Genomic DNA, 13,779 nt, shown 5'->3' on the forward strand with positions numbered 1-13,779 from the left:
AGAAAATACAAATATTCATACAATAACACAGATAAACGTCATATACCAGTGCCTATACATAAACAGGTTAAATATTTACAGATACCATATTACACACTACTGTTCAAAATATTGAGGTCAGTAAAAAGAGTATTATTGTGAAATGTTATTAAAATTAATATTTCTCAAATAATTTAATTAAATTTTATTTTATTTCAAATATAATATTCTATTTAAGCATTTTAATAAAATGTCACTTAATCCTGTGATGCCAAAGCTGAATTTCCATCAGCCATTCCATCAGTCTTCAGTCTCACATGATCCTTATATCTAATATGCTTATTTGCTGCTCAAAGAACATTTCTCTTTATTATCAATCACACATTTTTAGGATTATTTGATGAACAGGAAGTTTAAAAGAGCAGCATTTATTTGAAATATAATTATTTTGTAACATTTTAAATTTGATTCATTTAATGCATCCTTGCTGAATAAAAGCATCAATGTTGTTTAGGGAAAAAAATGTAATATAATGTTTAAAAAGAATAATAATATTAATGTATACCATATCATATCACAGGAATGTTCGGAATGTGTGCCACTAGATATAGATTTTAAACATACAAATAAAAGTATACAATACCACAACATAATCACAAAAGTAAAGCAAAGTGAAAGCTAATTGCATTGCAGAAACAATGGACTCATTGTTCTACAACAATACGATGTGATCTCTGACACCAGTCAAACCAGTATTCGTATGAAAAAGCATATTCCCTCAAATCTAGTTCCAAGAAAACTCTGAGAACTGAATCCCAAGAAAATGGTTACGTAAAAAGACTATAAAAATATATGTGATAAATTACCCTGGAACACATAAAACCAGTCAAAAACCAAGTCTTAAATGGCTTGATTTACTTCAAACAAAGTTGGGGGTAAAAATAAGTTCAAAAAGGCAGAGTGACGGAATACTGTTTTTTTTAAACATTCCGACCCCCCCGCGCTGCTGGAGGCGGGTGTAGATTAATATTATTATTATTGTATGTTCATTTGGTATTTCATTTATTGTATACCCTTTATATTTGTTTATTGAAAGAACAGCAGCAGCAGTTTGGTGTAACATTTATTTAAAACACATGTATTTGGTACTTGCTAGCTTTTATTTTTACTCTTTCCTTTCATTCTTTTCATGGATTTGGAAAACTTGTCTCGGATGTTTCTCAGCGTCGCTTCTGGAATAATTTCGGGTCTTCAACACCAAGCTTCGTTGTAATTTCTTTCTAGGAATTAAATGCGTTCTCTTTCTCTGAAGTCTGTCAGCGAGCGATCATACAGATGTGGATATATTTGTGCCAGCTCAGCTATTCGACACTCCAGTGTATTCATGTTGCTAGGGCCTATGCCGGAGATATTGTTCTCTCTTGCCTGACTGCTGTTGAATGAAAATAAAACGTGAAGGTGAAGTTTCAGAACACACCCATTGTGTAATCTCCATGGACCAATGGAGGCTCAAAGGGGTTTAGGAGCCAAAACAAACTCTTCCAGAAAGTTCGCTTTGGTAAGCTGCTTCAAACTACCGAAACAAACTCAAAATGATCTCGTTTCAGCCTGATGTTGTTCTAAATTACATCATATCAGTTTATCCTTCAATTTCGTTTTGAGCATATGGGGGCCTTGAGTCGCTGGGGTATATTTGTAGCAATAGCCAAAAATACATTGTATAGGTCAAAATGATAGATTAAAAATTTTATGCCAAAAATCATTAGGATTTTAAGTAAAGATCATGTTCCATGAAGATATGTTGTACATTTCCTACCATAAATATATCAAAACTAAATTTTTGATAAGTAATATGCATTGCTAAGAACTTAATTTGGACAACTTTAATTAACTAATATTTAGATTTTTTGTGCACCCTCATTTTCAAATAGTTGTATCTCAGCCACATACTGTCCGATCCTAAAAAACCATACATCAGTCGAAAAGCTTATTTATTCAACTTTCAGATTATGTATACGTCTCAATTTTGATGAATTGACACTTAAGACAGGTTTTGTTATCTAGGATCACTTATGGGACGAGGTGGGTACATTGATTTGAAGACACTGAGGAAGGTCCAGTGGCACTGAATACATGATTCTGAAATGTTATATGTAAATATTTGGGTTTCAATGGCCATATCATGATCTGTTTTTTGGAACAACCCACTGATTCATCATAACTTACTTGGATAATAAACCACAATTCTGAAGTGACTCAAAAGGATCGAAAATAAACCCAACAGTGCCATCTGCTGTGCAAAGAGAAGAGATCCTCCTCTAAACAGCTCTGTCACCTTGAGGAGTTTGTTGCAGGTGTTGGAGTCTGCCCTTTGTTTGAGGATGACCGTCACTGCTGTAGCCAAAACTTCATGTGTCGAGTTTTCCGAAGTTGCGTTGTTGATCCGAAAAACATACTGCAAAATAAAACATTAGGTCAAAATAAAATAAAACACTGATTTTGACATTTAAAAATTTTAATTAAATTAAATAAATCAGAAGAGTGCAAGTGAGTGGTCGAGTATGATCAGATTTACAAATTTATAGTAAGGATAACAGGGAGCTATAATGTTGTACCTTCAGAAATGAGCGCAAGTAGTTCTCCAGGTCGGCCTCATGACACTGAGACACCATGTGAATGATTACCCTGGGACAAACAGAGGCATCTGATAATGTAGCAATCCTATACACTTAAAATAAAAATCATTAAATAAGGAAATATTGCCCTAACCAACAAATGCATTCATAGGCTGCTCTGCATACAAAACAGAAATACAGAAGCTTGTGTCTTTCTGAAAAGACAAATGAAGTGGTAAATCACCGTGTGGAGTTGACAGCAATGTCTAGACCCTCTTTGCTTGGCATCGTGAGGATTTCAAAGAGCTGAACGAACACCGTAGGCAGAAACTTGATGATGACCGGAGTCTCGACTGCATGCAGGCACTTAGAAATGAAAAGAATTCATGTTACACTGAAGACTGTAACACTGAGTAATGGCTGCTGAAAATTCAGATTTGCCATCAGAGGAATAAAGAACATTTTAAAATAGATTCAAATAGAAACACTTAATACTGGGTAATTCACAATATTACTGTTTAACTCTACTGTTGATCACACATATGCACACACATATTTTTAAAACAGTAGTGTACAATATGTGCTCCAAAAAAAAGTTGAAAAGCACAAAACATTGAGTAGTTTTATACATATATTGTTTAAATTAAATTAACTGAAGACATGCAATTCTCACCTTTAGGTACTTGACGAGTTCAGCGGGATTGCCCTGAGATGTTGACCTCATCAGCTGGCAATACTGGAAGAAATTGTGGAGGTGCAAATCCTGGATGGACGAGAGTTACTAGATTTAATGCTTTTATTTTACAGAACACTTCATTACTTTCAGTTCAGTACCATCCTTAGATCAGATCAACATACCTGAGTGTAAATTGTTGATGCTACATACGCTCGGACTTTAAATAATGGTTTGGCATTCTCCACCCATTTGATGTCTGGGGAAGACTGCAAAAAAAAAAAAACACACAAAAGAAAATGACTGAATGAATCAGTGTATTAATCAATTCAAGTAGCCAAACCATCAATGAACAAATGAACCAACCAACATTCAATGCATTTTTTGAGTTAGTGTTGCTGAAAGGAAGATCTTACCTTTTTTGAGTCTTGGCTTTTGTCATACATGTAACCAGCTGGTAGATTGGCAGACACAGGGAGCTGTAGTTCTGAGGAGTGTATTCTGCCATCCTTCAATAAAGGAGTCCAGGAATAACCCACTGTAGAGAGCGAGAGTTAAAGGTATATTCCTAACACACACACACACACACACACCACCATTCGACTGTAATCCATTCGTAATGTTTTCAAAAAGAAGTCTCTTATGTACATTTTGGCGTATTTATAAAATAACTGTTTTATATTTTAACAAAGCTGAATTTGCAGTCTTTAGTGGCACGTGATGCTTCAAAAATTATTTATGCTATAATATGCTGATTTGCTGCTCAAGAAACATTTCTCATTATTCTCAATGCTGAGAACAGTTGAGCCGCTCATTATTTTTATGGAAACCGTGACAATATTTAAAAGGTTCTTGGATGAATAGACAGTTCAAAAGAACATCATTTGTTGGAAATAGAAATCCTCTGTAACATTATGAATGTCTTTACTATCACTTTTTTTAAAATTTGATCAATTTAATGTGTCCTTGATGAAAAGATTATTCATTTTTTAAATCTTGCTGAGTGTATACTTTGGAACGGAAGTGTAAACAATACACAAGCAGACAGGCACACACTCACCCAGTGTTTCCACTCCGTCCCGTTTCTTGGTGGTAGTTTTGTTGCCAGCCTCACAGCTTATGTGGTATAAAGTAAACAGAATGTGATGCTTCTCATGGACGTGAACAGGAAGCTCGATTTTAATCTGTGATAGAAATTAAAATACTTCAACATTAAGAAATCTTGATTTACTCTAATAAAGAACGGTTTGTGTTTTTTATAAGCCTGATTGTGACTCATAAATACAGTACATGATTTTTTTTTTGCTAAAACTACTCCTTTAAGGCTCTCCAGCTAATTACATCATTCTGTTTGTTCCAGCAAATTATGCAATACTGTAACAGCTTGTGGGCTATGTCTGTGTGTACGGTCTATGTTGATGTCTTGTGACTCATTCATCTATTGAACAACAATCTGTCTTTAATATCTTGGGCCTGAGGACTGTGGTGAAGCTTAACAGGATGCGTCTACAGAAAGATTCAGCTCTTCATTTCCTTGACTCGGGAAAGCTTGTGCTTTGTGCTGTTCATATCTCAGTCTGCTCAAATGTTAGTAATGTAAATTTCATAGTTTTAGGTCTCAGAAGGTGGTGTTTATATTTTTAAGAGTAATGATAGTTTAACAATAACATTTATGGTTTTTACTCAAAAACATCCAATATGATGTGATGGCACGTGCCTGATGGATTTATACAGATAATTAAAGATGTGATATTATATTGTGAAAGAATAACATTACATGATAACATATGGATCTCACCTCATCATAAAACTCCGGACACTGGTTGTGATGCAAAACTGCAGCAAAAGCACTGGTGGTGAAAACTGGACTCCCTGGCTTGCCATAGATGCACTAAAAGCAAACAGTGGTTAGTCAATTACACATAACACTGCACTAATTATAAAATATTAAAGAATTGAGGAATAAAACTGATACCACACAAAAAACTATTAAACCGTCACCTTCAATGGGGCAGCTCCTTCATCATCAGAATCCTTGAACTGAACACAAACTGCAATGTTTCGAGCCTGGGAGAAAAACACTGTATCATACCACTTCATATATGTGACCCTGGACCACGAAGCCAGTCACAAGGGTCAATTTTTCAAAATTGAGATTTATACATCATATGAACGCTGAATAAATAAGCTTTCCATTGATGCCTGGTTCGTTAGGGTAGGACTATATTTGACCGAGAATATCTGGAATCTGAGGGTGCAAAAATATCTAAAGATTTACAAAATCAACTTTAAATTTGTCCAAATGGAGATCTTAGCAATGCATATTACTAATAAAAATTACATTTCCATATATTTACAGTAGGAAATAGGACACCAATAATAGGACACCAATTATGTAGTGATAAAAAAAAGCTAATTGCTATTTTGCTAATGAATGAAACTGAATAAAAAAAGGCAATAAACAGATGTCATTAGTATCATTGAGAACTAGATCTGTATAAATGTTTGGTAGCATCCCTAACATACAAGAAAAGAGGTTAGAGAGTAATAGGGCAAACAGTTGAATGCAGTATGAGCTTTCCAGCAGTGGAGGAGGATGCAATTAACCCTGAAGTCTGTTTAATTAGAGATACGATCTTTCGTGAATTGATTATGAATAGAATCCCTGGGGCTTTTCACAGAGCCTCATGTTTGAAAACACGTAGGCAGATATTGTTACTGCTTGAAGGAGCTTGTTGTTGCACCACCACCCACAGCTTCCCACTTCCACTAATTACAGAATGTGCTTTGTGAAGTGAGAGGAACCTCACCTTGGCAAACGTCTTCTGATTGTCATATTTGAGCTGCTGAGGATAGACATAGAGATGATTCTTGTAGATGGTGAATGGATGATTGTATCTGGGCTCTTCTGGGACAAACTCCTCCACTTCCACGGACACCCTCTCACACTGCTCCTCAAACGGCTTCGCGGGAATATAAGAGGATGTGACAGAGTCTGTGAAAATAAAGCTTATACATTAAATACCATTCATTATATATGCTAACCCTCATGATGTGTACTGTTCATTCTGAAATGGAGAGGATTACATTTTTTCCAAAAATGCTAGTTGATGTCATCGCATTGGACTAATACCTTCTGACTGCAAAATGTTAGATCATATTATGTACTTTTTGGGTATTTTTTCCCCACCTTGTTAGCATAATGACAGATTTAGAAAGCAATTTTTCATAGGACAGTCATTTTTTAAACAGGGACACGAGATTAGGTAAACGATTTTTAGGGTTAAAGCATGAAAACAAAATGTTTCCACAGTGTACAAACTGGCAAGCCATTCCTTTTTTAAAAGTAATAAAGACACAAATACCAGATTCACTCAAAGAGAAAACCCTTACAATTTGAAATAAAATAAAATTTACCTAGCTATTTTTAAACATATCAAAAAGACTATTCCTAATGAAGACTGTAGCAATTAAAATCACATATCAATGAAAATCTGTTAAACAGATATCCAATCAACTAAAAAATACTTTTTGTTACTATTATGCAAAAGCATAAAATTATGCATGATTACAAAAAATGGAAAATTCAACAAAACGGTGACACCCAGGAAGTGACATCATTTTGTGAATGGCAAAAAAACAAGTAAATAATCTCCTTCTATTTTCTTCATTGTTACAGATTTGTCATGCGAACCATGTTCTCAAAGTTATTTAAAAAAAAATATTATAAACTGACTGTCTCTATGAGAAACGAATTGCATCATATGCTAAATTGTGCCTTTAAATAAATTGTTACTGAGAATTCAAAAATGCACCGCCTTCTAGTGTTAGAAGGTGTTATCTAATATTAAAAGCCAAATTAAATTTAAAAAAAGACAAACAAACTTACTTGACAAGTCTGGAGGCACACACTCCACAGTGATGTTAATTTGTCCAGGGATTATCTGCAGTTTGTTCTTCTCTGGTCTACAAGAAAACAATGTCTCTTCAAAACATTCATAATGCATAATATAATAAAGTGACAAACAAGGAAATACATTCATGGTGGATGACGGGGATTTTGCCAAGTGCAACACGTCCTTCACATCAACAATTTAGTGATAGGCAAAGGAATAGGGTTCATCTTAAAACCTTGTACACCATTATTATCATTTCCCTCTGATTCAGGGCTAGTGTCTAGGTCAGGGATCAGATCAGGACTGTTGTTACAGACATGCTGACACAGGAAAATTTCCTACTTGTCAAATTCACAGTGACAATTTAGGGATACCTGGCATCAAAAGACGGTGTATTAAGTCTGGTACACACACTGTGCCACTCACTTTTTGAGATCTGTCAGCAGTTTGATGAGGTCTTCAGTGGATATCTTGCTACTGTCTTGGCGGTAGAGTGGAGAGAACTTCCCCTCAATGTCTAAACTGCCCTGGGAATCTTTGAACACCTGTCTGAAGACACAACAACAGCACCAGAAATCAACTTTAAAACAATTACATATTACCTAAATATTTACTAAAATGATTTCCGAAGAGTACTGACTGTCACATTCAAGTTTGGAGAGCACATAATTTTACTTGATATAGAACTTAGAAGCTTTACGTGTCCATTAAGTGAATAAGGAGCGAGTTTCTGTGTCTTACTTGGCAGCCCAAGCGAAGGGCATCCGGTATTGGCCCAGCCGTTGGCACGTCTGCTTGGCAGTCTTCAGGACTTTCGGTACTGTCTGAGAAACGGACACATAGAATTCATGGAAATATTCCACAGAGCATCCTTGAAGCATTTCAATGTGAATCATCAAAAGACAATTCAGGTCAAAAACATTACAACTGTATAAATACAACATATTTTTATACTGTCTTTATACAATACTTTTATTTTCCACATCAGACTGACATTTAAAATGTTATAATGTAAAATGAGTGCAGACAGCTTGTTGATGTAATGCAATGCAGTTCTCTTTTTTTAGTACAAAGACGTCATGCCTAAGCATGTTGAAGTTGAAGCATGTGTGTGTTATTGAGCACCAGACCTTGCTGATGTCAGAGGTCTTGATGTAGGGCTCCGTGCAATGGGTGATGCCATTCTGTAAGACCTTTTCCACCCGGGCCAGCAGGAAGATGTCTGTGTGGGGATTGGTAACGGAGAAAATACCCTGGACAACACAAAAGACACACTGTGGTTATACGAATACATAGAAGTAATAAAGAAAATTAAATAGTCTGACAGATCACTAAAGATTACCATGAGTAAGTGTGTTGTTGACTATGGAAATTCAGTGTAATAATTCAAGTCATTACTAAGATGCCTCCTTTTAACCTCTGCAGACTTCTTCTATGCATGTAACCATTTCATAATCAAAATAGACATATGCATAAACTAATCTGCAAGAAATTGTTCTTGTCATTGTACTCTAGTGTGTCTTTCTCTCTCTAACACATCCAGTCATCTCTTCTTCATGTCAGCTGCCCTGCGTGATGTTAGTTCCAGTAAAGCCACGTCACGTCACCCAGAGGCCTGAAACTGTCATGACACTGGCTTTGATTTAGTGCATAGCGTTAGTGCTATGAAACTGCTGTGTTAAAACTTTGCCGTTTCTGCCCTGGCCACATGCCTTGTGCAGAAGAGCAAGCTCGAACACATGAAAACACACACTGATAAGAAAGCCTAGAGAAGATTAGTTAGATATAACAATCCGTGATTTATAACTGGAAAAGTTCAATACCAGAGATAAAATGGTGCATTTATTTAGCAGAGCTCTCCGTATCATCCTGCATTAAAAGGCATCAGGCCTGCAAAAGGTGACAGATGTAAATAATAAAACAAAAATGTGTCTTCAGTTGTGTACACTGAACTAATGAGGCATGAAAGTTCACATGCACATGATTTTACATTTGACTGCAATTGCAGAATGGACACGCGCTTTCAACAGAAGGAAGAAATAAAATGACAAGTGAAAATGACGCAAGTCAGCTACACAACTAGCTATATTCAGCTACCTGCAGCCCTGAAAACTGCATGGATGTGCAAAATTCTGAAAACACATTGAGTTCCCTATCAGAAAAACAGCAGAATCATCCTTCTTATTCAGCAGTGCTGGACAATGCTCACCAGGGAGGGTTGCCAGTCAATTGAAGAAATCTTTAGCAAAGTGCAGATTTTAAACGTTAGAACAGAACCTAAATTAAAAAAAAGAAAGCTCGCTCTTGAATTTTAATGGTGCTTGCTAATGCTTTGCAAAATGCAATATCCACAGAGTTAATAGGTCATGTTTTCTCCCTTTTCCCCAAACCGCGACAAACGCCAGTTTCCTTTTTTTGCTGAATGCGATATATTCACTCCACAATCACAGGGCACCATTCCACACACTCTAGACAGTAATGGTGACGCTTTGAATACACCCGGGATCCTATTTTCCTCATCTACTTTGTACTTTGTGATCAACAAACAAGGGCTGCCCGATAAATGGCATGTGATTGTCATGCGCATCTCATCAGTAAAGCCGAATTTGTGATTAATAGTATCTGTAAATCTTTCAGATGGAAATTATTCAGATGCATTTAATACACAGAGCCGTAGATCACTGACAAGCTACGCTATATTGCATTCATTAGATGAATCACATTCGATTATGAACGCAATATTGCATAGCTTGTCAGTGTTAGTGTTTTTATTAATACAGCACATAGCACTAGTCAACTAAATGAATGTAACATGGCTGTAACATGAATGCACTTTTAGAAGTTGAATGTAAAGAACATTTCTGTGATATAATGTGATGTTGTTCATGTTCTTGTTCATGATGAGATTTTATTTTATTGCTGTAATTAATTTATAGCATTAACAAGATTACCCATTGAATTCATTTTGGGAGTGATGACTGATGAATGTATTTTAGTCCAGTGCCTGTATATAAGATTAGTATTGACCAAGATCATAGGCTGTCATATGTGGATCAACTTACTATGTAGTGTATTTTCAACAGTTTCAATATGAAAATAATATTTCATATTGATTCAATGGATTTATTGCATTTTGGGGGGAAAAAATTATAACATTTTTAAATAAATCTTTGAAAATCAAAATCTGGATTTGAATTTTTTTATGTTATTATAACATAAAGCTGCTATGTGAAAGTTTTCATCTCGCCACTTTCTTGGTAAAGAAATATTTTTTTTCTCAATTAAAACAATGAATTTATTGCATTTTGGAACCAAACTCTTAATATTATATATATATATATATATATATATATATATATATATATATATATATATATATATATATATATATATATATATATATATATATACACATACACACGTGTGTGTGTGAAAATAAAAAATAAGAAACAAACAAATATATATATTGTACTTTATATAAAGTAGAAAAATATGTATGTATTAAAATAACTAAAACTAAATTTTAAATTAAAATAAATATTGATCTGAAATATTAATCCAAACTATAATAATATCCCAGTGATACTAATAAATAACTAACACTGCAGCCGTGTCTCTGTGATACACTGGTCACCAGATAATTATATTATTATAATATAATATAATAATATATAATATTCCAAATAACTCAACTTTCACTTCTCCATTTCAAATGTATTTTTTATTTTATTTTAGTTTTAGTTAACTATAATAGCCCTGCTCGGGGATGGATTCTTCTGATTTAGGTCTGTAAGCAACCACCCAGCAATCACATCACAACATATTAAAAGCACTTGGTTCATAAGCAACCACATAGAAATGCCCCAGCAACCACTTTCTAATATTATTTTTATTATATTTTATTAGGTTTTAATATATTTTATTATATTCTGTAAAAAGTCTTTATATAATTTAATTACTACTGTATTGGAAGTACAGAATTTTCTTGCAGCAAAAGCTTTTTCAGAATATTTGTCTAGAAAGCTGGTCCTAAAGTGTTACCATTTCATTTTGATGAACTTTACCTGAGTGGGGAAGCGTATAAGAGACTCCGCGACCCTCTGGAGAACCGGCAGACCGTGACCGTCTACCTTGACTGCTTCATTTCCATCTCCTCCTTCTGGTTCTTTTGGCGTCCCAGAGGAGCCTTCTTGAAGCATTTCCCTCACACAGGGTGGATTGAGGTCAACATGAAAGTCTGCAGAGATCTTACAGCCTTTGGACAGATCAAACAGCGCTAAGCTGATGAAGAATGGCTCTACCTGAGGAGAAACCACAGAGTGTGGAATGAATGAGGCTGATGAGTCTTGACATCTTTACTCTGGTAACTTGGATCTGTCTGAGCAGTACTATGTGCTGTGAGGATCATATAGTTTGTTTGATATAGATTATATCATTTAATGACAGCAAATCAGATTCAAGCAAAAGACTATACTTCTAGTGTTTCTGTAACCACATCTCTGTGTGTAATTTCACTCCATTTGCATCAGTCATGTCTCTTTTAATCATTTAACAAAGTGTGGGAAAGTCAGGATGCATCTAAGGGAGCTGAAGCTTTCCAAACCCTGCTGATGAGCGCCAGGATTCCTTCCCTGGAGCCTTTGAGAGTGCTTCGCTGAGCGTGATCATATTCATTAATGTGTTCTGGATGATCCTCTGTCCTCACGCCAAAAATCTCTCATTAAAAAAACTAAACTCCATGATATCCAACTATGCTGACCCATAATTTCGGTTCTCTGACAGCTAGACAATAATTGAGACATTTATTCTTTAACCTGGGACACAAAGAAAATTTATTGTTTTCATGTGATGTTCGTAGCTTAAGAAACACGTAATTCAAAAATACATTTATATTTTATTACATAGGCCTATCCTCTGTACAGGACATTAGGATTAGGAAAATAAAGGCAAGGCTACACTATACATTTACAAATACTTTTTTAGGCTTTGGATTATATTTTCCTTTAACACTGATCATTTAAAAGTTAAAAGATTTAAATCTTTTGTAAATGTAGCATTTCTACATTTTTCTTACAAATTTTTACATTTTAATTTTATATATAATATACATATAAATTAGCAGTGCGTGTATCTAAATGTTTTTCAGCACTTTTATACATTATTATTATTAATTGTATTTAACTCACAAAATGTCTTGTTAACATGTCACTAAAACTTGTTATACTTAAGATACATAATAATAATAATAAAAATAATACAATTATAATACAATACAATAACTTTTATTTTTATTTATTTATTTTTTTTAAATAAAGAGTTTTACTAAAAAAAAAAAAAAAAAAAAAAAAAAAAAAACAGATACATGTAATTGATCTTTTAAAATAAAATGCCTGTAATTCTTATTTTTTATAATTGTGACATCAAACATTTAAAAAACAAGAACAGGAAGTTGTCATTGCCAAAGCCCCAAACTTACGTACAAGAAGACTTTTTTTAATATATACAGCACCAGGACTTTCACAAAAACAACTTACATCTACAAAGAGAAATACGAATGGTGGAGTCCCATTAGTATAACTCAGCCCAAGGGTGTAATTATTTTTTTGCTTAGAAAATAATAGGGATATACTGCATTGGCTAATATTGTTCATGAAAGTCTAAACATGCTCACGTTTCAAAGATCAACAGTAGCACTTGCAGCATCACAAAACACGATCAACAAAAATGTGACACTGACAATAAAGATGAAACGCACGGCTTAAGGTTTACTCACATTGGTTAGGATGCCATCATCCTTCTCACTGACACATCCTTGCAGGTTAAAGGTCAGGTCGTGACAGCTAACCATGATTCTTCGGCCAAATCGCTCTTCAAATGGCTTCACGTCAGGCTCGATGCCTGAGAAATCTAACCTCTGAAGAGGAAGGGAGAGATACAAATGGTTAATATTCCTCATTGCTTCACATAGTTAAAGAAAGTCTGTCTTTCTAATAGCTGTACATTGGACATAATGGACTAACCTGTGTCTCAGGATCCAGGGTGAAGATCTTCTGTCGACCTTCATTCCTGCTCATTTTATTCAGCTGGTCGGTTTCTCTGCCATACTGGAGATAAGAGGACAAAAACAGTCTGTATTTGTAAAAGCAGTTAAATAAACAGAACCCAAATTCACCAAAATGTGCTAAGCCACTCAAAAATTACAATTTTGCTAAAAGTATACTCATCCTCAGGCCATCCAAGATGTATACGAGTTTATTTCGTCATTGGATTTGGAGAAATTTAGCATCGCATTACTCTTTGCAGTGAATGGGTGCCGTCAGAATGAGAGTCCAAACAGATCAAAACTGCCTGAGCGTGAGTAAATTTTCAGCAAATTTTTGAGTGAACTATTCCTTTAATGTACTTTATCCCACGATGCACTGAACTCAGTTTGACCTTCTATTTCCAGTACAATGAATAAACCTAGAGTAAAATCAACTGCAAGTTTTTATAACTTTCTTGACTTTTTTTGATTGGCCTGTCATAATTGTAGACATTTAAGCACAAAAGTGGACTAAAAATGCAAAATAATATTTATTTTTTTGTGTCGCCACTCACTGAATTAAACGATGTAACA

At 34.7% G+C, this 13,779-nt stretch overlaps 1 protein-coding gene across 2 annotated transcripts in view; it reads right to left on the reverse strand.

Moving 5' to 3' along the window:
• Positions 1 to 13,779, reverse strand: part of LOC132102753 (dedicator of cytokinesis protein 11-like) — a 74,277-nt gene that overhangs the window by 47,842 nt on the left and 12,656 nt on the right. For both annotated transcript variants that reach the window (XM_059507403.1, XM_059507396.1), the window contains exons 10-26: positions 13,184 to 13,267; positions 12,937 to 13,077; positions 11,228 to 11,464; positions 8,294 to 8,416; positions 7,905 to 7,987; positions 7,590 to 7,712; positions 7,157 to 7,233; positions 6,078 to 6,262; positions 5,269 to 5,334; positions 5,066 to 5,158; positions 4,328 to 4,451; positions 3,684 to 3,805; positions 3,453 to 3,536; positions 3,268 to 3,357; positions 2,839 to 2,960; positions 2,595 to 2,664; positions 2,315 to 2,434 (exon numbers count right to left, since the gene is read on the reverse strand). In XM_059507403.1, coding sequence (XP_059363386.1) covers positions 2,315 to 2,434; positions 2,595 to 2,664; positions 2,839 to 2,960; positions 3,268 to 3,357; positions 3,453 to 3,536; positions 3,684 to 3,805; positions 4,328 to 4,451; positions 5,066 to 5,158; positions 5,269 to 5,334; positions 6,078 to 6,262; positions 7,157 to 7,233; positions 7,590 to 7,712; positions 7,905 to 7,987; positions 8,294 to 8,416; positions 11,228 to 11,464; positions 12,937 to 13,077; positions 13,184 to 13,267 — 1,944 coding nt within the window. The remainder of the gene's footprint in view (positions 1 to 2,314; positions 2,435 to 2,594; positions 2,665 to 2,838; positions 2,961 to 3,267; positions 3,358 to 3,452; positions 3,537 to 3,683; positions 3,806 to 4,327; positions 4,452 to 5,065; positions 5,159 to 5,268; positions 5,335 to 6,077; positions 6,263 to 7,156; positions 7,234 to 7,589; positions 7,713 to 7,904; positions 7,988 to 8,293; positions 8,417 to 11,227; positions 11,465 to 12,936; positions 13,078 to 13,183; positions 13,268 to 13,779) is intronic.

This window comes from Carassius carassius, chromosome 2 (genome assembly GCF_963082965.1).
Source record: "Carassius carassius chromosome 2, fCarCar2.1, whole genome shotgun sequence".
In the NCBI taxonomy this organism is placed as follows: domain Eukaryota; kingdom Metazoa; phylum Chordata; class Actinopteri; order Cypriniformes; family Cyprinidae; genus Carassius; species Carassius carassius.